We start from the raw sequence: 24101 nt of genomic DNA, 5'->3' as shown, positions 1-24101 counted from the left end.
GTCATTCATCTTGTTCTGCTACCAAGCACGGGTCTAATCTTATGACCAACTATATGAATACCTACTAACTACTACGCAATCTACCAAATTTCGGCTGAGAAAGGTTGTTGACTCTAGTGTAATTTCGTTAGCTGTCGCAACATCTTTTCTATTTTCAGCTACCAATGTTCACAGTATAATCTAGTTTACGTGTCCGGTTTCTTAAGGTAACACGCATGGCTTAAACTTTAAACAACTGCTTTTTTTGGTGCTTGTTGGTCTGGTAAAGTCGATCACTTTAGCCGCTAGCTAGACCAACAAAAGTTTTGTGCTTTCTCATTGAGTATCCCAAAACCAATTACATGTCACTTTTTGTCCTTTTTAATTAATATACCGGTTTCATTTTGTGAAATCGATACAAAAGCTTAGCCGGTGAATTCAAATAATCTCGTGATAGGTATGGTATGGGTAGGAAAAGAGTGGATATAACCAAAGCTGGTTCATATGAAATCAGATGTTGAAAGTTACACTTTTGTTCTTCTACAGAAAATAAAGTTGGATCTTTGTGTTCCTCAGCAGAAAATATCCATTGGGTGTCAACATTACATTAGTATTACACTCCGGTGGGTCTATCTATATTTTTATGTTGCATAGCATTCAAAAAATAATCGATGTAAGCATAGCATTAAAAATTAGTAATCTACACAGAATCATTTTCTTAAAATGATGAGGCAAGCGAAGGACAAGATTGTTAAAATAAACTGATGTCATTTTCACACCAGTGATTGTTTTTAAGATCTGATGAAGTGTATACTTATATACTTGAGAAAAATCTGACACATCAAAGTACAAACCCATGTTTATTTGGATTTCCAAAATACAGTCAAACCAAAATCTATATAGTTTACATGATTTATTAGATTCTCTTATTAATTCATGTGCATTTGTTTCTATTTCAAAAGAAATTATATAATGTTATTTGTAATTTTCTTCTCACTCATCGCTTGGTTAAGAGTTTTGAGTCTAAAATGAGAGAAAGTCACCAACCCTCCTAACATTCAACTTCAATGCCTCATTCCGATTTAGTTTTCTCTTCCACTACCAAACTCGGTTCATTTAATGCAACATTGCAAATTATGTGAAAAAACCAAAACAAATTAAAAAAAAACATTAAAAAAAAAAAAGAAAAGGAGGACACCAAATCCAAAGAGTACATTACAACTACAAAGTGTAAATGGACTGGACTGAACATCATCATTAAAGACAAACTCTTTACTTCCTCCTTAAATCTTCTCCTTCACATTCACTAACCAAATCCTAACTAAACTATATGTTCAGATTTATTCCTTAAAATTAAAAAACTAGAATTAGCAAATAAAACAAAAAAAAATCCCCTGAAAAGTGAAACTTCGATTTATTTCATTAAAAAACTTCCACCTTAAACCGAAGATTTGTTTCTTTAATTTGGTTTATTAATAACTAAACCAACAAAATAAAATACTACTCAAATACACATCATCATCTCTCTAGTGAGTGAAGAAGAGGGAGAGAGAGAGAGTTGTTAGCTAGCTCACACGCTTTCGCATAAAACTCAAAAACCTGCACTTCCTCGTCTATTTTCTCGGCATTCGCGAAACAAGAAAAAACTGGGTCTCCGATAAAAACTCTCTTCTCCCATAGAGAGAGAGAAAGTTTCTTCCTTTACGATGGATTCTAGAGAACTCCACCACCAACACCAACAACAACTTCAGCAGCAGCAGCAGCTACAACCACCGCCTGGGATGCTAATGGGCTCCTTCAATCGCAACCCCAACGCCTCGTTAATGGGTCCCACCTCCACATCTCAGGCGATGATGCACCACCACCACCGCAGCAGCAGCTTACCTTTCGGCTCTCTCTCGCCGCATCACCTTCAGATGGATCAGAAGACGCTTGAATCTCTCGGATTCGAAGGATCGCCTTCGACCCATCAGCAGTCGATGCGATTCGGGATCGAGCAGCAGCAGCAGGTGAAGAAGAAGCGAGGGAGGCCTAGGAAGTATACTCCTGACGCCAACAACATTGCTCTCGCTTTGGCTCCTACCTCTCCTCTTCCTTCTGCTTCTAATTCCTACGGCGGTGGAAATGACGGTGCCGGAGATAGCGGTGGTTGTGGTGGTGCGAACTCTACCGATCCGCCGGCTAAACGGAACAGAGGTCGTCCTCCTGGGTCTGGTAAGAAGCAGCTTGATGCTTTAGGTACTGTCTGAAACTCGGATCTGCTGTCTTTTCTCCGCTTTGATCAAATCAAGATCACTGTTTTACAGTTCTGGGGTTTTGTCTGTAGGAGGAACAGGAGGAGTAGGGTTCACACCTCATGTCATTGAGGTCAAAACTGGAGAGGTAATGTGTGTACCAAATCTCTAAAGCTTTGATCTTGAATTTGTCTCTTTGATGTGTTTCCTCTTGGGTTTAACTAGGACATAGCTATGAAGGTGGTGGCGTTTACGCATCAAGGACCACGTGCGATCTGTATTCTCTCAGCTACAGGAGCTGTATCTAGTGTTATGTTTCGTCAATCTAGCAATCCTAATGGAGTTGTTAAGTATGAGGTATATAAACATTGTTGCATGTCCTTACTTACTTCTTAATCATTGGATTGTCTGTGTGATCTTTGTGTTGTGTATGCAGGGACCTTATGAGATCATTTCTATGTCAGGCTCTTTCTTGAATACCGAGAGTAATGGTACTGTGACCAAAACTGGTAGCTTGAGTGTATCTCTTGCTAGACCTGATGGTCAGGTTGTGGGTGGTTGTGTTGCTGGAATGCTAGTAGCTGGATCACAAGTTCAGGTTAGTCTTTACACTCGAGTTAATTCACAGAATCTTCAAGACGCTGACTTTGATTCGGGTTTGTATATAGGTGGTTGTTGGAAGCTTTGTACCAGAAGTGAAGAAACCGAAACAAAGCGCCGGGCGTGTTCAGAATACTCCCGAGCCAGCTTCAGCTCCAGCTAATATGTTGAGCTTTGGTGGTGGTGGTGGACCAGGAAGCCCTCGGTCTCAGGGACAGCAGCAACATTCGAGCGAGTCATCAGAGGAAAACGAAAGTAACTCTCCGTTGCACCGTGGTAGCAACAACAATAACAACAACAATCATCATGGACTATTTGGAAACTCTCCGCCGCAACCACTTCACCAAATGCCTATGCAGCAGATGTACCATCCTCACCTCTGGCCTGGCCACAATCCTCAATAAGCAGAGTTGGTTCATTGCTATGCTTCGTTTACACATCTCTCCATCAGAATTATCCACAAGTTAGATTGAGCTTTCTTACTCTCTCTCCCATCGTCTTCTTCTGCTTCCTACTTTCTCTTTACTTCAGCTTTTGGTTTTAGATAAATAGAGAGAGAGACAGAGATGTTAAGTAGGTTTCAGTTCCATCTTTTTTAGTTTGTTTCTTTTTATTGTGATGATCATCAAGACTCCTCCTGTTTCCTCAACCACTTAAATTTTCAAAAATCTGACTAATTTCTCTACCAAATTGCAAGAGATCAAATCTTTTGTACAAAACTTTTAATTACACAAAAGCCTTTTTATTATCTCTTACATATCATGCTCATCTCATTACATCCGTCTTATGTTACATTACATATATATGTTTATTGCTCTTCAGATTACTACTACATCGCAAGTAAAACAAAAGAGTTAGAAAATTCAGTAAAATACATAGTCACAGTGTCTCCATTACTCTTCTTTGTAGCGTTTCTAAACCAAAGCTGGTGATGCACCAACCATCAACTCTTCTTCTTCATCCTCATCATCCTCTGCTTCCCACATGAAATGAGCGTATGATCCCAAAACCATACTACAAAAGTCACAACCCAAACCCAAACCTTTCAAAATTCTGAAAAAAAGAAAGAATCCAAACTCTACATATAACATAACATACCAATCATCAGGAGAAGCGTTAACAGCTTGATCAAAGTAACACTGAGCTCTCTCCTCATCTCTCTTCGTCTCCCAAATCAACTTCCCATACATCGACAACGCTTCACCATCGCCTGGATCCGCAAGTATAGCTCTCCCGTAATACTCCTCCGCTCTCTCCAAATCTCTCTCCACCTACTCAAAAAAAATCCAATCTTTATAACCTTAACTTCAACCACACGCTCACAAGCTCACAAGCTCACAAAGTCGAAACCTTTTACCTCGTACAAGAACTTGCCGTAGTTCATCAGAAGAAGCGAGCTGTTCGGATTCGATTTCAACATCTCTCGATAGTAATCACCGATCTTTCTCCTATCCTCGTACCCGCCGCTGAAACCAGATCCACCGCCACCGCCACCGCCACCGGAGAAGCCTTGCTCATCTTCCTCCGGGATTCTCGCCGGAGAAGGCTTTGATCCGACGACGCTCTTCGACATTCTCTCCGATCTGATCACGTCGCTTTCCGATAACGCCCTCCGCATCCCCGCCGCGGACTTGGCGTCGATCGAGATCTTGCCGGCGGAGAATCTATCGCCGTTGGTGGATAACGATTCGACGGAGTTGTGACGGGAGATTGTCGTCGGGATAAACCGGGTTTGAACCGGCATCGAACCGGTTCGCATTAAAAGAGATTTCATCACGAACCTTTTTGTCTTTGATGATGATCTTTCGAGTGTGAGATTTATCTATTAACGGAATCTCTCGTTTCTTTTCTTGCTATTTATAGATTGTTCAATCATCTGACTTTTGTTTCATATCCACCGTTGGATTGTTTGACTTTTTTACTTTACAATCTCGCGCCAGTTTCTCGCCACGTCATCTCTTTCGTGTAATACACTTAAAGTTGGTTTTCTATCAGCCGTCCGATGTGATGAAAATAATTGATGGGGAAGAATCAGCTACGGTTTGCACGTAAAGGGCCAAGAGATTGACTGCTCTATTTATGACACGTGGAGGGGATTGTGGGACCTGGCGAGGCTGTACGGGTTCTTGGTACTTAGGTGAGTGTAGGATATTTTCACCCTTTGATGGATTTTGTAGTTTGTGCCTGTGCACACAGACGTACGAAACCACCCTTTACCATTGTATTTCAACTTTATCGAATACCATTAGCGTGCCAGAATCATAAGAACATGTGTAGCGAAACGCTTAACCTAACTCTTACCCTATTTGAATTTTTTTGATGTCATGTCAATTATATAATGTGGCTACTCAAACAATGGTGTTTGATAAAAGACAAAACGTTTGCTTGTTGTAGCTAGCTTTTTTGGTTTTGTCTCCATGTATTACAATAAAAGTTTTTTTAAACGACTTGATGAAATATATAATACTTGAGAGATCACACCAGTATTAGTATAACATAAACTATATAGAACGTCATAAGTCTTTATCCGCATCTATATATAATCGTAGGACTAAGCTTTCTAGTTATCTCAATAGTGTTTTCTAACATGTTCATAATCTCTCTATCAGCGATTGATTTGAGATAATATCTTTATTGTTGTGGCAATAATTAGTTATCACTTATCACTACGACAGTATTATTATCACTCAGTTCATGTTCATATACCATGTCTAGTGTACTTGACCACTTGGGAAAAATGATTTTGATCGATATGTGAATCGTGGATATGATTAATATCACAATCACACTTAATTACATTTTCTTTATCTTTGGGGTTATCTGTGAAATCGTGAAGATCTGATTCACTATGGTTACAACTTACAGTTGGCAAATTTTCCTGTTTGATAAGATAAGATAAGGTTTCTTTTGTCTAGTATATGATGAAAATATGGTATTTTAGTTTTGTCATTTTGTTTCACATTGTTAAAGGTAACGTTATCTTATAAAATAGATGGTTGTTTTACGAAACATGGAAAATGGAAACAACTTCACTCAACCTACTTGACTTAGTTAATGATACTAAAATAACTAATGATAAGTGATTAGTTTATTACTTACGTATTTTGTAGTTTTTCTTCCCAAAAAAGTAATAGTATCCTTAGGAGTATAGTCATTGTTTCATTCCGTCACATAGAGATAAAAAAACATGAATGGAAGATGATACAGCAGTGATGTTAGTCTTTGTTCACCATGTCAAAACCAAAGGTGTCGAAACTGAAAGGTAGCTTGCGAAATGGTGTGGTAAAGATGATGATTTAGCTGGAAGTTGGATACAGCTTCGAAAACCGACGAGTTCTTAATTTCTTCATTTTTGGTGCTGATGCCAAACCTCATTGATCAATCAAACTATCCCACTTCTCACAATCCATCCTAATCTCAAATTATCTTGTTGGTCACTAAAATGCATTGAAATTGCAGTTTGTCTACTTTTGAGAAAGAATTTTACATTTGATTGGATGTAAATAGTAAATATCATGTTTCAGTAGCGATGATATGTAACCGTGTTTGGCAGCAAAATAAAACAAAATCCTGATATTTTTGGTTAGAAGGTGACTTAAATTAACAAGTGACTATACCCTTGAAACCAGAGAGAGAACAAAACGTACTATTTTAAGGACTAAGTGGCTTAGCGTCAAGCAAATGTCACAGAGGACTCGTTCAATGCATAGTATTAAGCAAATCAAGCAACAAACAAAACAAAACCAAACTCAAAACACAGTTTCTATTTTTAGTAATCACAACTTCTACACTTCCACCCCATCACACATTTTCCACACACTCAACCAAATAAAAGTTTTTTAAAACTAAAAACTATAAACAAAAACAATAAAAATACCAGATCTCTTGTTCTTTTTCGTGTATGAGAAACCTCACGGCGGAGATAATCAGTCTCCAGCCACCATAATGTCGACATATCCTTCATCTTTACCGCCACATTCTCCATCAGAAAACTACGTCACACCGCCTTTGACGGTCATCCTCACCGTCATACTCCTCGTTTTCTTCTTCATAGGTTTTTTCACGCTTTATTTCTGCAAGTGTTTTCTCGACGCCATGATGCAAGCTTGGCGTCTCCGCCATGGAGGAGAAGCCGAAGCAACCGAAAATCCCATCCAGCCACCGGAAGCTCCCACGGTTAATCCCGGCCTCGAACTTCGCATCATAAACTCGTTTCCTACTTTTCCTTATTCCTCCGTTAAAGATCTCCGGGAAGAGAAATATGGCCTCGAGTGCGCTATATGTCTACTAGAATTCGACGGAGATCATGTCCTACGTCTCTTGACCACATGCTACCACGTGTTTCACCAAGAATGCATTGATCTTTGGTTCGAATCTCACAAAACTTGTCCCGTTTGTCGCCATGATCTTGACCCTCCACCGCCAGAGAACACCACCATTACGCTGCCTAACGTCGATGAGATGATCATTGATGTGATTCAAGAAAACAGCGACGATGATCAGCATCATCAGATAACAACACAGATTGATACTTGGCCGTCTTCGGGACAAAACAGTTGCTTAAACAGTGAAAGATCGAGAAAAGAACAAACTCTGCCTGATAAATTCTCGAGATCACATTCGACGGGACATTCAATAGTGAGAAACAAACCGGAGGAAGAAGATAGGTATACGTTGAGATTACCGGAGCATGTCAAGATCAAGGTTACAAGAGGACATGGCCAAACAGAGAGTTGTGTTACTTTCGGTGAAATTATTAGAAACAAATGTGATCATCGCCGGTTTGGTGAAGTCTCCAACCAAACGGTTGTTACACAATCAGAAAATTGAAGAACTAATAGATACTATACTCAATACTTTTCTTTCTTGACAAAAGGTTCTTTTTATTTTTCTTGTTGTTGTATTGAATTATATACATCTTTTAGGTAGAAATTTTAACTTGAGATGCTAATTAGTGTTGTTAGTGATTTTATATATTTTCTTTTCCAGAGTTTTATTAATAAAAGCGGACAGTTTATTTTGTGGAATGTTAAACCAAATTGTGAGTGACTGGCCTTAGAAAATAAAGCCAATTTGTGTGTCTATCATAGTGTAAATTTACGTTTCTAAATCAAATTTCAAATTTATATACAGAACTAACTCCAGTTTTGAAATGGTAGACCTACCTGTTCCCACAAAGTTATACCATGGTCGAGGTAAAACTTTGTATAACTTGGTTTCCAGTTATACTAGGTAAAGCCACGAGGTTTGTTTGTGCTTCGAAGCTGCTTTTGTCGTGCTATAATAAAGGGATTAAGATTCCGTCATCGGTGAGACGAGCGGTTTTTTCGGGTTTACGGATGTCAGGGTGTTTTGGTGAGGCGAGGATGGCTAAAGCTTTGAAGTGAAGGTGAATGCTTCAGGAACAAGTCCTTCTGCAAGGATCTGTTACAAGAAAGCTAAGGTGATGATCAAGGAAACAATGATGAAGTTACGTACTCACTCAAGTTTGGAACTGTCGGAGAGGCAGGGTGTATTATCATGGGATATTAAGTCCAGGTGGAGCTGATGATGTGATAAAAAAAAATTGTTAGCGTGTATATATAGTTGTCTAAGGGAAGAAACATTGGCATTTGCTAAGGGAGAGTAACAGAAGACAAGTAAGTGTAAGAGTGTTTAGAAGGTAGAATAGCAACGTTCTTTCCCCAGTTCTAAGATACATGTTATCGATCCTGACTTTTCAAGCATGGTTTCTAGGTTGGGTAAGAGGTTATCAGAACTAATTTGGATTCTGTTGGTCAGTCAAGTGGAACAGATCAGGTCAGCTGGCAGGCTGAACTTGCTCAAGTGTCCCTTGATGGGGTAACCATCTGAACTGAGTTATTTTTTTTGTTTATTTATTATTTTATTTTTTTTGAATGAATGTTAAATTTATTCTAAACAAAAAAAACTGTTTTACAAAAAATGCAGCTCTATGTAAAAAAAATTAATTTGCTATAAAGCTAAAAGCTAAACTTATTTTCTCTGTGTTTCCTTCTTCAATGGTTTGCAAACCATTTCTGCAGAAGACCGTCAAATCTCCCATTCCTGCTACCCCGAAGCGAATCAATGCGGTTTCGAATCAACTTGTCAACGAACCTAGTGAGAAGCACTTGATCCCGTGCAGGCTCCCCATGTTTTCTACAATTTCTCTCTCTCCATAGAGTATGTACCGTTGCTTGGAAAGCATATCGAATTAGAAACAAAGAAGAGCTGCTCCACGTCGTGTCAACCAAGCTGGACAGAATGTTGTTCCAATCTGTGGTATATCGCGACCCCATTAGCTTGCATACTACTCAGTGATGCGACTACTCCAACACTGAGGCACACCTATATAACATATTAATTATAAGGAGCCATTGCTCCTTGTCGGTGAGCATCTCTATACATCAGGTCTTTGGGAAACTGCTTCAGCACTGTTGAAAGAAGCTCAAGTTGAGTCGTCTACCTTCCTTGGCTCCCCCTTCTTCTATTGCATATTCCGCTACACAGGAGATGTCTAGGCCGGTGACTCAGAAACAATGGTCATCTGGCCGTGCTAGCGGTGGATTTTTCACCAGCAGCAACCCCCGAAAGTATATGCACAACTATGCATAGTTGTCATCAGAAAGTGGTCGAGTGAGTTTAACAGTTACAAGAATGGTTATTTATATTTCACAATTAATTGTATTTTTAACGGAAACAATAAGAATGATTCAGAATTAATCATTGTCGTAACATACTGTAAGAATCATATAACATGAAAAAAAAAGATTAGTAATGTGCGTTGAATCATTCATGTTAACTAAGGACTATGGTATTCTACTTAACAGTGACCTATCTACTTGCTAAATGGTAGTGGTAATTCCTAGGAATATCAGTATAAAAAGATGAAACCGATGAATCTGCTGGAAGTATTCTTACCCACGTTCTCTTTCAATTGGCTCAAATGAGTTTCTCTTGAATCATGAAAAAAAAATTGATAGAAAAAAGCAAATTGATATCATGGTTTTCTTCAATATTTTATTTAAGAAAAAAACATACCGTAAAAGCGAAGTTTGTTTCTAAAAAGCAAATTGATATTATAGAACTTCTAATCAATTGTTTTGGAGTTCGAACGATGGTCCAAATTGTTCAAAGTATATAATCAAAGGACTTATTTGCTAAATAACAAAAAAAAATGGAAAATTAGATTTTGGTAAAGAGAATAGAAAGAGATAGAAAGAGAAAGAGAAAGAGAAAATAAGAGAAATTTTTTTTTAGTTAGTTAGCGTATTTATGCTTTTTGTTGTTGAATATAGGGTGTAATTTCTCTATAATCAAACTCGAATCAAACAGTTATCAATATAGATGGTGTTAAAATTTACGGGATCTCACACACAAATTTATTTGAACTCACAAAAATAAATAAAAGAATTATGATACATTTATTTATGATAACAATTATATAAACAAATAACAAATTTACACATAATTTTTAATATCTATATTCTATAATAATATAATTAATTATTTGTATAAATGTATTAGTTTAGTGTGTTTTGTACTTTATTAGTTTAGTTTGTTTTGTTACTTTGTTTATAAATTAAATATGTTAAAAATTATTTACTTATTACTTTAAAATTTTAAATTTTTTAAAATTATGGGTCCCCAAAAATAGAGACCACATCCCAATGTTTCATTGGAATGCCCTCAAAAGGGTAACTGGGTATGAGAAAGCAGCCTTTGTTTTGCACCATCGAAGTCACTAAGGGCATCTCCAACCCTACTCCATTTTTTACTCCAAATTCAATTATGGAGTAAAATCTTCTCCAACCCCACTCCATATTCAACTCTAAAATGGAGTAATAGTTAGGGTTACTCTATTTATGGAGTAATCTTACCCATTACTCCATTTTGGAGTTGAACTTTTTATATTTATGAAATGGTCTTTTTAATTTTTAATGTTTTTATTTCATACTTAAAATAATATAATAACAAAAAAATATAATATTCCGCAAAAGATTACTTTATAGTTTACAGAAAATATGCATAAACTCATAAAAGCCAAAACTAAGAATAAATAATATAAAATAAATATAATAAACTATAAATAAGTAATTTAATAATTAATTCGGTAAATTATTTTCAAAACTACCAAAATCGGTGAAGTATTATTTAAACGGAATAGATGAGTTATTTAATCTTGTGGGTCAAAATTTTGATTGATAACATTTGTACTTGTTGAACTTGATATATGCATAAACAAACAATAGGACCCAATACATAATTCAAATTACAAAACAAAACTTTGTTTTTTCTTTATGTTTTTTTAATGCATAAAAATATTTTTGAATTAGAAAAATTGCATATGATAAAATCTGCACGAATTGAAATTGCAACATAATCTCTCGTTGTATTTTTAGTGATAAATATTTTTTTTGGTCATAAATATTTAATTTAAATAAAATATATTATTATGGAAATTTTGTAAACATAAAATAGTTGGGTTAATTGTTAATTTTTTATAAGTTGAAGGTACTAATAATAATTATTAACTAAATGAAAACATAATTCTTTTGTTTGGAGTAAAAAATAGAGTAATACGTTGGAGTAAAATCCAACTCTATTTTGGAGTTAGACCATTTTGGAGTAAAATTTGGAGTAATACATTGGAAATGCTCTAAGCTGGATTAACTCATACAAGCCTTGGCAAGTAGTCTCCTATCATAAAACTCTCAACCAATACCTCAGGTACTGTTAAAAAAGGATTTATTCTCACAACCTAATATTCATACACTCATGTAGAACTTTTAACATTTTAAATCTCTCTTTCGTACGGGACAAAAAGGATTAGAAATATAATGAACTATTTAACTTGTGATAATTGAGAAAACCGAACATAAATTAAACATCATTCACGAACTCTGCGAATCATTCATCCCTCGCATCTGGAGATATAAGTTTGAGCACCTTTTCTTGTCATTTTACACACCAACTTCAAGAGTTTCAACACCTTATTCCTTCATTTTTTTAACAAGGTGTAACCAGGTCCAGGGCCAATCCGACTAATCTTCCAGTGAGTACGGTAGACAGTGAGTTACTTCGTTCATAGGATTTTTAATTGATCTAAAACATTGGCACTATTTCAACTAGTTAAACATAATAAAAATTTGGATAAGTTATTCAAACTTATTTTTCATTAAACTGAATTGAATTAGTTATTTTAAAAGCACATAAGACTATTAATTATATATCTTTCAAATAGAATCATATGACAATAAAATCATAGCTACCTTATTTACGTAAGATTCTTGCTATATCTTAGTCAACAAGCCATTTATCTCATCAAAAGAAAAGAAAAAGAACAAAGTTAAAGCAATATTAAAAGAAGAAAAAAGCATGTAAAGATAACAAAGCAAGCTTCTCATATACCAAAGGAATCAATCACTCTTCTATATTATAAGACATCAAACTTCGTTCACTCCACAAATTAATAGAAACGACATTTCATCACACTTTTTGTCACACACAAAACACATTTTATCACACACATATATATGTATGTATTCAATTTCTTACATCCTTCATATGTCCAATGATTTTGATTATCATAAAAGAAAGATAATAGTTATTATGATATAAGTTTTGTTTTCTTCTTTCATGGAGTCCGATCCAAACCCTAATGCTCTGAATCAATACATAAATCCAAGAGATTGCACTCAAGGCTTTTGTTCCACGTTTTGTCCTCAATGGTGTAGTTACATCAAGTTCTCTCCACCACCACTTTCCTATGAACAATTCCTAACCGACGGTGTTTCATCAAACCCTAGTGTTTCCCCTCTTCTCATCGCCCTCATTGGAATCCTTGGAAGTGCATTTCTCTTAGCAACTTACTACACTCTTGTCTCAAGGCATTGCGCCACCGACACAAACGATGAAGCTGCCTCAGACACGGGTAGATCTGATCTAATTATGGATGTTAACTCGCCAGAAAGTCAAGATCATGACAACCCTTTTGCTCATGAGTCTTCAAACGCCGGGTTGGACGATGCCGTGATAAAGAAGATAGGGTGTTTCAAGTTGAAGAAGCATCAAAGCGGGCTCAAGATCAATGTTACTGATTGTTCCATATGTCTTGGAGAGTTTAATGAAGAGGAGAGCTTAAGGTTATTGCCTAACTGTAACCACATTTTCCACGTGGTCTGTATTGATCGGTGGCTCACCTCTCACTCAAACTGTCCGCTTTGTCGGGGTAAGATCATTGTTCCTACCACTCAAGAAACCGATCATGTCTTTGTGGTGATGAATCTTGATCGGTTTACTAGCAATGCTGGACCAGCAGTGGGAAATGTAATGGTTCTTGATCCTCGTGAAGAGGTTAGTGTTTCGATCAGTTCTCATCATCCACGACGATTCTCGGCCGCTGATATTGTTATGTGGATGAGCAGAGACGGAGAAGAGGAAGAGAGAAATTATGATCTTGAAAATGGAAACAGAGTGAAGCTTGTAGACTACTTAAAAAGATCATTCTCAAGTGGTGGATTGGTTCTTGGGGCTCAAGGACCGACTAGGAGATCCTAAACCTACTTCCTTTAAACCAAATTAGTTTCTGAAACATATATTATTGTACTTACACTTCGAGAAATTTATACAAAATTACATATATAATGGATACATTCATCATCCGGTTCGTTTTCCTAAGGATAGATTATATTTTTAGCCTAGATGTTTTCACTGTCTTTATATATGTTATCCATATATTTATTTCATCTCATAATTTTTTTCTAAAATAATAGTCTCGCCATCATCACATACCATTAAGTTCATTTTACTACATTTTAAATACATATTCTTAAATAAATAAATTTCATTGTAAATACCAATTTAAAAAAACTTACCCAAAATTTATCATTTCAGATGCTTTGGTTTTCATAGTGCGAACTACAAAGAGTATCTAACTTTTTCATGTTACATTTTCCATTTTTTAAAGTGAGTTTTAGCTGGGGGCACTCCCTTCGTGTTCCTCCCAATTATAGATTCTCTCGTTATAATGGTATTAATTGAGAAATCATGAACTTTCGAGAAGAAAGAAAACAAAATTGAAAAACTATTGAGGAAAAATACATAATCTCTGGTTTCAAATTATAAGGTGTTTTGACTAAAATCACTAATCACTTTTCCTATTAGACGAAAACAATTATTATTGTGAAACAAAAAGAACCTTCAAACAATTTATATATTGACTATAATATTATTGTCCTTGGTCTCTCAGGCTTACTCCAATTTCCAAATGGCTCCTTCTCGAAAAAGTTAAAAGAGAAAGCAAATTACACCTTCCCCACCAATTGCTTTCCAATGCCTCATGAGAATTCATGTACCATAACACCATAATACCCAATTGCTTTCGAATGCCCCATTAAAATATAAAACCATTTAAATTTACCAATTATTTAAAGTCGCACACAAAAGAAAATGGCTCCATGATTTAGATGAGGACCCCATACGGTATATAGTCTGTTTGAGCCGAAAATCTTAACTTTGGAAGTCCAAACTCTTGCAATGAATCGTTTCATCCTACTATTTTCATACAATCGAAAAATGATCTTCCCATCCAAATAATATCGTGTTTTGACATAAATTAGACACTATATTATTATGCATTTAAAAATCAAATGATTCTTGTAATTTATTTAATATCATGGTTTTATATTTTTACCAGGGAAAATTTATGTACATATTTTATATGGATAAAACAAGCCCTTATTGAAAAATTTCACACTATAGAAATGGACGAATAAAAGGCAGGATGGAGTCTCATTATCTATACTATTAAAGCAGAATCCCTACTGGGATTCTGCCCCTGGCTTTTCAAAATAATTACAACCTTCTGCCATTGCCTATTTTCCTTTTTTTTTTAACGAAAATCGTGCATATTAATTCACCAATCATAACTAACTATTTTTAAATCCAATCACACAACATTCGAACCCAAACAGATTCGACCTAATCCAAAAAACAAAAAATGGCCCAAACTAAAGTTTCAATTTCTGTACAGATCTTTTAAAATAATGGGCCATTTGGGCCTTGATATTCAACATAGATTTTCAACATAATTGAAGCATATTATATTATTTGTCATTTTCAGATATAAACCTACTGCAGTTTTTTGTATTTAATTTTATTATTAGATTAAACTTTTATAAATTCTTAGTTTGAATAAACATTAAATATGTATAACTAAAAACGTTATTATTTAATGAATTTTCAATATATTAGTTTATGATAATTAAAAATATATACAATAAACTTTAAAATATATAAACACTACATAATTAGTATTATTTATCAGAAATATAACATTTTTTGAATCCATTCTAAATTTCATTCCTATTTTGTACACATAAAAAATCATTTCAAACAGAATAAATACAAAAAATACATAAACAATAGGCACATTTTTAAATGTATTATAAATTATAAATTCTAGGAAAAACCTTCTACTTTACAAATATTTATCATTTTCAAATAAAATTTAAATAGAAAACGATTCCGCGCTTTGAAAGCGCGGGTCAAAATCTAGTCTATACTATTAAAGCAGAATACCTACTAGGATTCTGCCCTTAAGTTTTCAAGTTAATTACAAAGGAATGCCATTGCCTTTCCATCTTTTTTTTAAATGATTTTCGACAATATTAATTCAGCCAATCAGAGCCATGAGTTTTTATGACCTATTAAATTGCAGAACCATTTAAACACAAACTAATAAAAGCCTATTTCGGAGTAATGTTAAGCCAATCCGAGAAAGCCCATTTCGTTTATAATATCAATCCAAGCTGGTTAATTATTTTTCACCAAATGAAATAATGTTAATAATCAACTTCAGAACAAAACCTATAATACCATTTTCATTCTAAACTATAAAAACACTGTCCACTGAGATATAACATATACTTCACAGAATTATAACGTATATTTGAGTTCATCTTCATATGTATGTCTTATTTCAAATGTTTGTTTATGAAGTTGACAAAATATAGATTAGATTTGTATTATTAGCACTTTAATCAACCCTAAAATATGAAAATCGATTTTGAACCAAAGGTATTACAGTGTATTCCCAATTTACCAATTTGTGTATTTATAATAAATTCTATAAGATATTTAATTTTAATTGTATCTATACTATTAAACAACCACTAATTTATTTATCGCTTGAAAACCAAATCTATTCCAAGTATATTCTTTTTTAAACAACCACTAATTGTATATTTTTTAAACTCATTTTGTTTTTTTGCGTATTCAATTTTTAAAATCAAAAAACTAGATTTTATAGAATATTCATAATTCTAACAACTCGGTCATTAATCCACAACATTTATTTCAAATAAATATAAGATTCGCTATTTGCTACATAGAACAAATGTAAAACAAAATATAGAGAAACAAGATTATTCGATTTAACTAAAATCACGGTTCAAAGGATTCAATCAACTAATCATATTAACGTGTGCAACACCCACATAATATCTTGGGTTTTCAAATTGGTAACTGAATCTTCCTAATATTAAAAATAAATGATATCGATAATATAGTGCACAAAATCTGGTGAGATATGATCTAGAGTATACCCCAAGTTTCCCCGAGAACCTAAGCACCTCTCCCTTTAACCTCTTCATATTATAAATAGCCAAGGCCTCTTCCTAATCAAACCCACACCGTCAAACAAACCTATGGCTACTAACATGCAAATCCAAATATCGAAAGCTTCTAATGAAAACGTTACCGGCATTAAAGACTTGAGGCTCTGGAAAAATATTTGGTTTGTTCATGTGAAGGTTCTACACTCTTGGAAACAAAACATTCAACTATCAGAGGAAACCATGGAATTCATCTTGGCTGATGAGAATGTAAGCAATCGCAACTGTCTACTTATTTTTTTTGAAATATGTATATTTTGTCGTTTATGTCTTATTTAAATTGTGATTTTGTTCTTAATATTTTCAATCTGATTGTCATATAATTCATGAAACATACAAAAGGACTTACATTGAGAGTACATTGAGAGTAAAGAAAGGCTTCTTCCGGTTGGAGTGTGGCGCAACATCCAGAACAGAAAAAAAGCTGCTTCAAGTGAGCAAAAAGAAAACACAAATCACTTAAATCACTGTCATAAACTTTATTATTAAATTTGCTTGCAGGATTTATTCTAAGATTCTAAGCAAAAAAAGTCTCAACACACCGAGAAAAAACAATACTCCTTTGCTACAATGCACACGCCACATTATATCAGATTAAAGAACAGATGTCATTTTCTGCTTTATATCAGATAAATCAAATTATTCATACACTAATTTGTCTGAAATGAAAATTTAGTATAAATCATAAGAGGCTCAAAATTAAGGAACATAGATTATACAAGCATAAACATATATTATTCAATCGTGAGCAAAGAGACACCAAAGAACTTCTTCTTCTGGACATACGAATTTAAACGAAGGTGAAAAAAAACTTGACATGCATAACCAATCAAAACGATTACCTCGGAAATCTTTCTAAAATTTTCAAATTGACATGAATAATCAACCAAACGTTTACCTCAGAACTCTTTCTAAAAATTTCAAATTGACATGCATAATCAATCAAAACAATTACCTCGGAAATCTGTTTATTATCCATCTAAAAAGTTGGAAATTATTTTTTATCGGAAATCTTTCGTGATCAAGCAAATTGACTGATTCATCTTCTTCATTTGTGGATCTGCAGGATAAAACAAGTATATTATGCCAAGAAGAAAGGAAATCAAATCGAAATTTGTGGTTGGCTTATGATTAATACCCGATTCATGTGAAACATTCACAAAGAAATAGTTTCAATCTTCACCAACGCCATATCCATCCAGGTAAATTTTTTTTTACTTTCCCTTTTTTGTTTTTTTAAGAAAAGTGAATGGCCACAAAAACATATTTTTTTGTACAAATTTGTTGTTCTCTTTGGACCATTCGGGCCCATTTTAGTCTGAACAAAACAAACCCAATCAAAACGAAGTTTACCATTTTAAAATGATTAAATTTATTGAGTAGAAGTTTACCAGTTTAAAATCTTTTAACAAATTAATTAGTATCCAAACAACCATTTTTATAATAATAATAATAATAATAATAATAATAATAATTAAGAAAGAAGACAATATTATTGAAATTGACTAGAAACAAATATAAAATCTATGAAAAATATTAAATTAGACAAATATTTATTAATTCTAAATGAAATTTTTAAGAGAAGCTATCCCGCGCTTTGAAAGCGCGGGTCAAAATCTAGTTTATTTGTTATTCCAGATCCATCCATGTATACATAAAATGAAAATCAAGTTTAACTTTGTTTTATTCCCATTTTCACCCCTTTAAAATCTCTATATTGCCATTTCTTCACTTTTTGCATCACATCCATATAAATATACAAAGCACATTACATATTCACAGACTTTCCATTAGTATGACAAAACCTAACTTCAGACCTTTTCTTTTTGCTAACACAAGCAAAATACTATTTCTTTCATTATATGAAAAAGACAAGAGACAAAGCTTCTATATTAGCTATACCTTTGTGTGTAATCTTGTAAATCAAGAAACTAGCAAATGGCCAAAGCTTCTGTATTAGCTTGAACTCTTTTGCTTCTTCTTTTTAACCGGTGTTCATCCCATTGGAGATCTGTGAGGGATTCCCTTTCTTCTCTTGGCGATTCTGCAACTAGTAGATGTAGTAAGTGGAGGTGTTGATGGTCTGAAACTCTGGAGATTTGATATGTTCCTCCCAATCCCAATGCCGCCACCTGAATCCTCTGATTCCATCGCAAGGTTCCTCCTTCCCTTTTCAAAGCCTCTAGATGATCCAGCAATCTTTATTTCATTCGCAAGAAACATAAAAAAATAAAGTTTATCAGAGAACCGTTATAAGATTGGCCCATTTCAAAACGTTTTCATCTTTTTCTTGGGCGGCTAAAATAAAATTGAATATACTCAAAAATACAAGGAAATGTTAGGTGAAACTGTACGAAGCCCTTAAAATGTGAGGATGTTACTCATATAAATGTTGTTATTGAAACGTGTAAAGAAGGAAAACAAGTGTAGACCCAATACTAAAGATTCTTTCTTTTGACTCAAATACAAAATTGTAAAGTTGAACAAATGTACCTTGCAGCCAAGAGAACAGAAGCGGAAGCTATCATCAACGAGGCTACGATAGCAAACTTTGCAGGCATTGGTAACGCCTTTCCCTGGCCTAGGCTGAGGCCTCTCGTTCAAAAAAACCACTTTAGCACTATTGATCACATATGTTTGGATACCTGATATGTCAAGATACTTTTGTATCTCATTCACTCTTATAACATCATGATAAGAAGATCTCCTTATCTGCCAAAAACCAATTCAAGAAAATTACAAAAACTCAACACAAGAATAAAAGAACCATTGCCAGAACGTACCTGAATGGTACGATGATCCTTGTGATGGGAAAGACAGAGAGAGCAGAGCGGATCGTTGGTGCAGTCTAAGCAATACATGTTGCATTCACTCTTGTGAGAGTCTACATGAAACTTGCAGTGAACAAAGAATTGCTCTTTAAGCAGAGGTTTCAGCCATGGAGGCCATCGGTTATCTTCCTCCTCTGGTCCACCAGCTCCCTATAACAAAAACCAATACAGAGTTTTGATTGATCAGTTTCAGAACATAACCATTTGGTATATGATTGTTTATATATACCTCAAGAGACCATTTAAACATATCTCTTAAGCCACCATTAAACTTCAAAAAAACTTCTTCTTGTGGGACAAGTTTTTGAAATTTGATTCTTTGTTTTATATTTCAATTTTTTAAAAGTTATCTATAAAGGAATCGTGTTAAGAACCCATAAATGTTCCAGATTCCTGCTCACTATTTTACTGGATTTTGGAGGATTAAAAAAGTATAAAATTGGTATATAATGGAAAGCATATTGTACCAAATGGTGACACCAAATAAAGTAAAATTACTAAAGGGAATAAAACCTGTAGAAGAAGATGAAAAACTCTTTCAAAAGAGCGTTGTTCTGATTCTTTCAAGATAAAAATCAAATCCCTTTGTTAGGTACACGAAACAGAGCACTTAGATGAAAGAAAAAAACAGAGCATTCTAGTTAAAGGGTGTTGTTTGAAATACAGAGCACTTAAATGAAAAAAAAAAGAGAACTTTATAAGAAAAACAGAGCATTCTAGATAAGTGGTAGGTTTGAAATACCATGATTCTTCTGTTTTTAGGCTTGATTTCTCGGATTGTCTTCTCTTGATCTTCGATTGCCATTTTCGTGAGAAACTTGATTGCAGTAAAGCAAAAGGATAGTCTTTTCGAGTAAAGCTTGGAACTATTTTTTTTTTCCTAGAGAGAATGAAAATGGGTTTTAGAGAGAGAAAGAGAAGAAGTTTCTTGCAGAGAGAAGGCTGGGGAGGGAGAAAAGAGTCAGTCTCTCTCTTTATCTTAGCAAAGTCGACCAACAAAACCTCCTTCTCCTTTCCTTCTATTTTCAACTATATTCAAAATAATAATGTATTTATATTATTCCACTATGAGAAAAATCTAATTTTCTTTTTGCGATATTTTCAACTATATTCAAAACAATATTATCAAACAATTATTACAAGAATCTCACTCCTCTTTTTTGTCAAATTTTTAGTACATTATTATAAATATTAATATACTATAAGAATTTTTATAACTTTGTCTATAATTAGTCTATTTTCCCTATTTTGTTATGTAATTGTTTTTTTTGAAATATGTTTCTGTCAACTTTTTTAACAACAAATATGTGTCTGTCATTATTGGACTTATCTTACAAATTCATTATGCATTCATTAAATAATGGCAGTGGCGTGCCTAGGGTAAATAGGGCTCAAAGCAAATTTTAAAATAATAGTCTTTAAACATAATTTTTTTAATACGAAGCCTAGTTCTAAAAGAACAAAATAAATCCAAAACTGCCATGAGTCGAACTTTGCCTTTCATGTGCACATAGATACCTTAAGCAACCTCTACACTACAACAAATTTTAAGATTTTGGGGCCTAAGATATTTATATTTAGAAGGGGCCTGAGGCAAAAACCTTTTCTGATACATGCTAGGCACGGCTCTGAATAATGGTTAATATTTTTCCGTTACATAGCTTTACAGTACAGCACTATTGTTGGGTTACACATTAAGTATTTCAGAACAAAATAAGAATTTTCCTTTCGTTATTGATATGGAGTTTTAAAACTTCAATTTTTATTTGGGAAAAGTTAGGTTTTCGAGTTAGATATGATGTTAGCCAAGTGGAGAAAAGTATTGCTCCATTATTGTAGCTTTGACATCTCATCTCTATCCTTTACAAATCCCATTAATATGTTTTTTTTTTTCTTACATCAGGTGGTCTCTATCTATTTGTCCTCTTTTATTACTATTTTGATTAATGAATCCTAAAAGTAGCTATAGATGTATAAGTAAATATACATTTTGCGTTGCGTCATGTAATTTTTTTTTGTTAAGATGGTTTAACCCATCTCAATACTCAAACGACAAACCAACCAAAATATATCTTAATATTGTCAAACATGACCCTGATGACAAATAATCAAATATTAAGTTATATATACGTAATATTGTCAAATATAACCGTAGTAAAATAAAATAAACGGAATTATTGAGCAGATATATGGTAAAATCCTTAGAAAATGAGAAAACAGTTTTGGAGTTATGTTATTTTAAATTAGAGTTACGATGGAAATACACACATATATTACTCTATGCATGAGCATGAGTAAGGCTGGCCAAAAAACCCAGAATACGAAATCTACAGACCCGATCTATTATTCAATTTAAAATGCGAAATACTCAAACAAATCTTATATGATAATACAAAATATATGCAAATCTAATATATTATTAACTAAACCAAAATGTATAACCTAAAAAATCTGAAATTAATAGTCAAGACAAATATTTAAAATATACTATTTAATTTAAATGAACAATTTAATATTTATTTTGATATGATAAATAAAAATAAGTACTATAAATTAAATAAATAAGTACTTCATGACTTACTCTTTGAGATAAAAAGTATATTCAATCTATAAGGTTATGCATATTGTTTATATTTGTTTTTACACTTGATTTATACTTTGTTGTTATTGTTTTCAATTTGATTTGATGTGTGTTTGGATTATTTTTTATTTGATTCAACTATGTTTTCTTGTGTTTTTAAATTTTTGATCCAAACCAAACCGACATGACCTGAACAAAGGAATATAACAGAACACTAAAATATTATATCATTTAAACCTATATATAAATAAATCATAAAATAAATATCATGAAAAAATAGATTCTTAAAATTTAAAACTGAAAAAAAAAAATTTTACATAAAAATTTATAACAGATAATCATATAAAATAAGAAATTATTATAAAGTAATTATATGACCATGTGTCATATAAATTATATTTTATATATCGTTCATTTAAATCATTTAAAATTTTAATATTTATCTTGCACTTATTACATGTGCCACAGTTTAATCAATATACTTGGCATACATTATGACCGTGTTAATTATTAATTTTGAATATCAAATTCATACTATAAATAAGATTTGTGTATATAATATTTAAGAAGAGGGATGATATCAATAATTGATTTCATTTGTATAGCTTTTAAAGCGAGCAATAAGCGGACACAAGCTCGTGAATTAGACATTATAAGTTATAACCTAATCTATCTGTACTTGTTTACAACATTATTAATAAAGTGGAAACAAATGAAGAAATTTAGATAAAAAAAGGGTAATAACACCCTTTTAGTTTATTCTTGGGTTTGGCTGTTGTTCCAATTTAATTAGGTAAATAAACATAGCAAAGTCAGTATTAACTATTCCAATATACATCCATCACCTGAAAGGAGATTCCATTTTAAACTCCATATCCTTTGACTATAAGAAATCATATGTACAGTAATTAAGTTCTTTTATATACCAAAAAAAAACCTTTTTGAATTGCTGTTATGTCTCACTCTCATCTAGTATGAAAGGACAATTAGCTTTGAGTAACCATATGTTCCCTATACGTAATATCATATTTGAATTTAAAACTCGATGAGCATTTTTATTTTCTCTAATTACATATTGAACTGACCACATTTTTACTTTTATTTTGATTTTAAATTTCCAAAATGATTGTTATTGAGCTATATATAGCCGATCACATTATAAGACATCCAGAGAAGGCTAGTTATATTAAAAGCTCTTGTTAAGATAATACTCCTTCCGTTTTTTTAGTATAAGTCGTTTCAAAATTATGCACATAAATTAAGAAATTATTAATTTTTTATATTTTCTAAACAAAAACATCATTAACTATTTACCTAATCACAAATCAACCAATAATAAAATAGAAAGTATATTATCATTGGTCATATAACATTAAGTGTTAATAAATTTTACATAAAAAACCGAAAACGTCATATAATTTGGAACATAAAAATTTCTCTAAAACGACTTATATAAAAAACGAAAGGAGTACTATTTATTAAGTTTTATCTATTATATTCCATTTGTTTCACAAATATAGATTTTTAGTGCTTTCACAAGTATTAAAAATCACATTAAATCACTATAATAAATGTATCATTTCGGTAATTTTCTATTTTCAATAATTTTAAACAATAGTAATTCAATAAAGTTAATTAATTTTTTTGAAGATCACAATTTTTTTTTATAGAAAATACAAAAAGTCTATATTTGTGAACCATTTTCTAAAAAAAAATCTAACTTAATGAAATCGAAGGAGAGTATTATAATATTCTACTCATTTCGTTGTTAAATGTTAATTACACACTCCATGTTTCACGCGGATAATACAATTTGTTGGCCCGATCGATGATAAATCATTCAATCCTTTAGCGTGTATTTAGTTTTAAAATAGATGCATATAATGTATACATGTAGTAAAATAAAATAAAAGAATGACGACAAGGATATAAACTAAAGAAAACATATAATATGCATTTCATAAACGTCATATAATAATAAAAGACATTATTCATGATGGGTAGATGAATGAAGATGCCAAATTGTTCTTTCAATAGAAAAGCCGAAGGATATTTGATACAATGTCGATACTAAAACTTAAAATGTTTAATTGTTTGAAAAATGTGTGCAGTAATTTAACAAAAGAACGCACAAGTCTTGTATGCGCTTTTGGTTGTCCTTTGACTTTGAAAAAGGACACCATAGATAATTTGTGTTTGT

The 24101-nt window shown here is 33.1% G+C and overlaps 6 protein-coding genes across 8 annotated transcripts in view; 4 read left to right on the top strand and 2 right to left on the bottom strand.

The window, feature by feature from the left end:
- LOC103856262 (peroxisomal (S)-2-hydroxy-acid oxidase GLO5) overlaps nucleotides 1-24101 on the top strand; it is a 382149-nt gene that overhangs the window by 214505 nt on the left and 143543 nt on the right. The gene's annotated exons all lie outside the window — the stretch shown is intronic.
- Nucleotides 8-3503, top strand: LOC103855887 (AT-hook motif nuclear-localized protein 13). 2 transcript variants are annotated; one of them, XM_033273457.1, is made up of 5 exons: nucleotides 8-2193; nucleotides 2306-2361; nucleotides 2439-2570; nucleotides 2650-2811; nucleotides 2882-3503. In XM_033273457.1, the coding sequence occupies exons 1-5, from the start codon at nucleotides 1686-1688 to the stop codon at nucleotides 3215-3217; spliced, it is 1194 nt and encodes a 397-aa protein (XP_033129348.1). In that variant the 5' UTR covers nucleotides 8-1685; the 3' UTR covers nucleotides 3218-3503. The 2 variants fall into 2 exon arrangements, with proteins under 2 accessions (XP_033129348.1, XP_009131185.2); XM_009132937.3 differs by having other exon boundaries at nucleotides 756-2217.
- On the bottom strand, nucleotides 3519-4650 carry LOC103855897. Its single transcript, XM_009132947.2, has 3 exons — nucleotides 4171-4650; nucleotides 3912-4084; nucleotides 3519-3827 (listed from the first exon to the last, which is right to left on the bottom strand). The coding sequence occupies exons 1-3, from the start codon at nucleotides 4585-4587 to the stop codon at nucleotides 3728-3730; spliced, it is 690 nt and encodes a 229-aa protein (XP_009131195.1). The 5' UTR covers nucleotides 4588-4650; the 3' UTR covers nucleotides 3519-3727.
- On the top strand, nucleotides 4860-11727 carry LOC103855878 (RING-H2 finger protein ATL29). Its single transcript, XM_033273671.1, has one exon. It carries the CDS (start codon nucleotides 6759-6761, stop codon nucleotides 7641-7643), a length of 885 nt encoding a protein of 294 aa, XP_033129562.1. The 5' UTR covers nucleotides 4860-6758; the 3' UTR covers nucleotides 7644-11727.
- Nucleotides 8180-15275, top strand: LOC103855861 (putative RING-H2 finger protein ATL53). 2 transcript variants are annotated; one of them, XM_033273635.1, is made up of 2 exons: nucleotides 8180-8365; nucleotides 8434-13564. In XM_033273635.1, the coding sequence occupies exon 2, from the start codon at nucleotides 12453-12455 to the stop codon at nucleotides 13371-13373; it is 921 nt and encodes a 306-aa protein (XP_033129526.1). In that variant the 5' UTR covers nucleotides 8180-8365; nucleotides 8434-12452; the 3' UTR covers nucleotides 13374-13564. The 2 variants fall into 2 exon arrangements, with proteins under 2 accessions (XP_033129526.1, XP_009131163.1); XM_009132915.3 differs by lacking the exon at nucleotides 8180-8365 and having other exon boundaries at nucleotides 12227-13169; nucleotides 13241-15275.
- On the bottom strand, nucleotides 18150-20345 carry LOC103855852. The gene is made up of 4 exons (XM_009132898.2): nucleotides 20063-20345; nucleotides 19273-19470; nucleotides 18983-19201; nucleotides 18150-18688 (listed from the first exon to the last, which is right to left on the bottom strand). Exons 1-4 carry the CDS (start codon nucleotides 20123-20125, stop codon nucleotides 18485-18487), a joined length of 684 nt encoding a protein of 227 aa, XP_009131146.1. The 5' UTR covers nucleotides 20126-20345; the 3' UTR covers nucleotides 18150-18484.

Source organism: Brassica rapa, chromosome A01, assembly GCF_000309985.2.
Source record: "Brassica rapa cultivar Chiifu-401-42 chromosome A01, CAAS_Brap_v3.01, whole genome shotgun sequence".
NCBI classification, from domain to species: Eukaryota; Viridiplantae; Streptophyta; class Magnoliopsida; order Brassicales; family Brassicaceae; genus Brassica; species Brassica rapa.
Note: the sequence above shows the minus strand (reverse complement) of the source record. Positions and strands in the feature narration are given on the sequence as shown.

Bases quoted from the DNA above. Each gene is read 5' to 3' on its own strand.
- LOC103855861 (XM_033273635.1), top strand. From the start codon at position 12,453: ATGGAGTCCGATCCAAACCCTAATGCTCTGAATCAATACATAAATCCA.
- LOC103855887 (XM_009132937.3), top strand. From the start codon at position 1,686: ATGGATTCTAGAGAACTCCACCACCAACACCAACAACAACTTCAGCAG. The intron at 2,218-2,305 runs GTACTGTCTGAA...TTTTGTCTGTAG, and splicing joins GAAGCAGCTTGATGCTTTAG to GAGGAACAGGAGGAGTAGGG. The intron at 2,571-2,649 runs GTATATAAACAT...TTGTGTATGCAG, and splicing joins ATGGAGTTGTTAAGTATGAG to GGACCTTATGAGATCATTTC.
- LOC103855897 (XM_009132947.2), bottom strand. From the start codon at position 4,587: ATGAAATCTCTTTTAATGCGAACCGGTTCGATGCCGGTTCAAACCCGG. The intron at 4,085-4,170 runs GTAAAAGGTTTC...TTTTTTGAGTAG, and splicing joins ACGGCAAGTTCTTGTACGAG to GTGGAGAGAGATTTGGAGAG. The intron at 3,828-3,911 runs GTATGTTATGTT...TGACTTTTGTAG, and splicing joins AACGCTTCTCCTGATGATTG to TATGGTTTTGGGATCATACG.
- LOC103855878 (XM_033273671.1), top strand. From the start codon at position 6,759: ATGTCGACATATCCTTCATCTTTACCGCCACATTCTCCATCAGAAAAC.
- LOC103855852 (XM_009132898.2), bottom strand. From the start codon at position 20,125: ATGGCAATCGAAGATCAAGAGAAGACAATCCGAGAAATCAAGCCTAAA. The intron at 19,471-20,062 runs GTATTTCAAACC...TTTTTGTTATAG, and splicing joins CTAAAAACAGAAGAATCATG to GGAGCTGGTGGACCAGAGGA. The intron at 19,202-19,272 runs GTACGTTCTGGC...GGTTTTTGGCAG, and splicing joins AGGATCATCGTACCATTCAG to ATAAGGAGATCTTCTTATCA.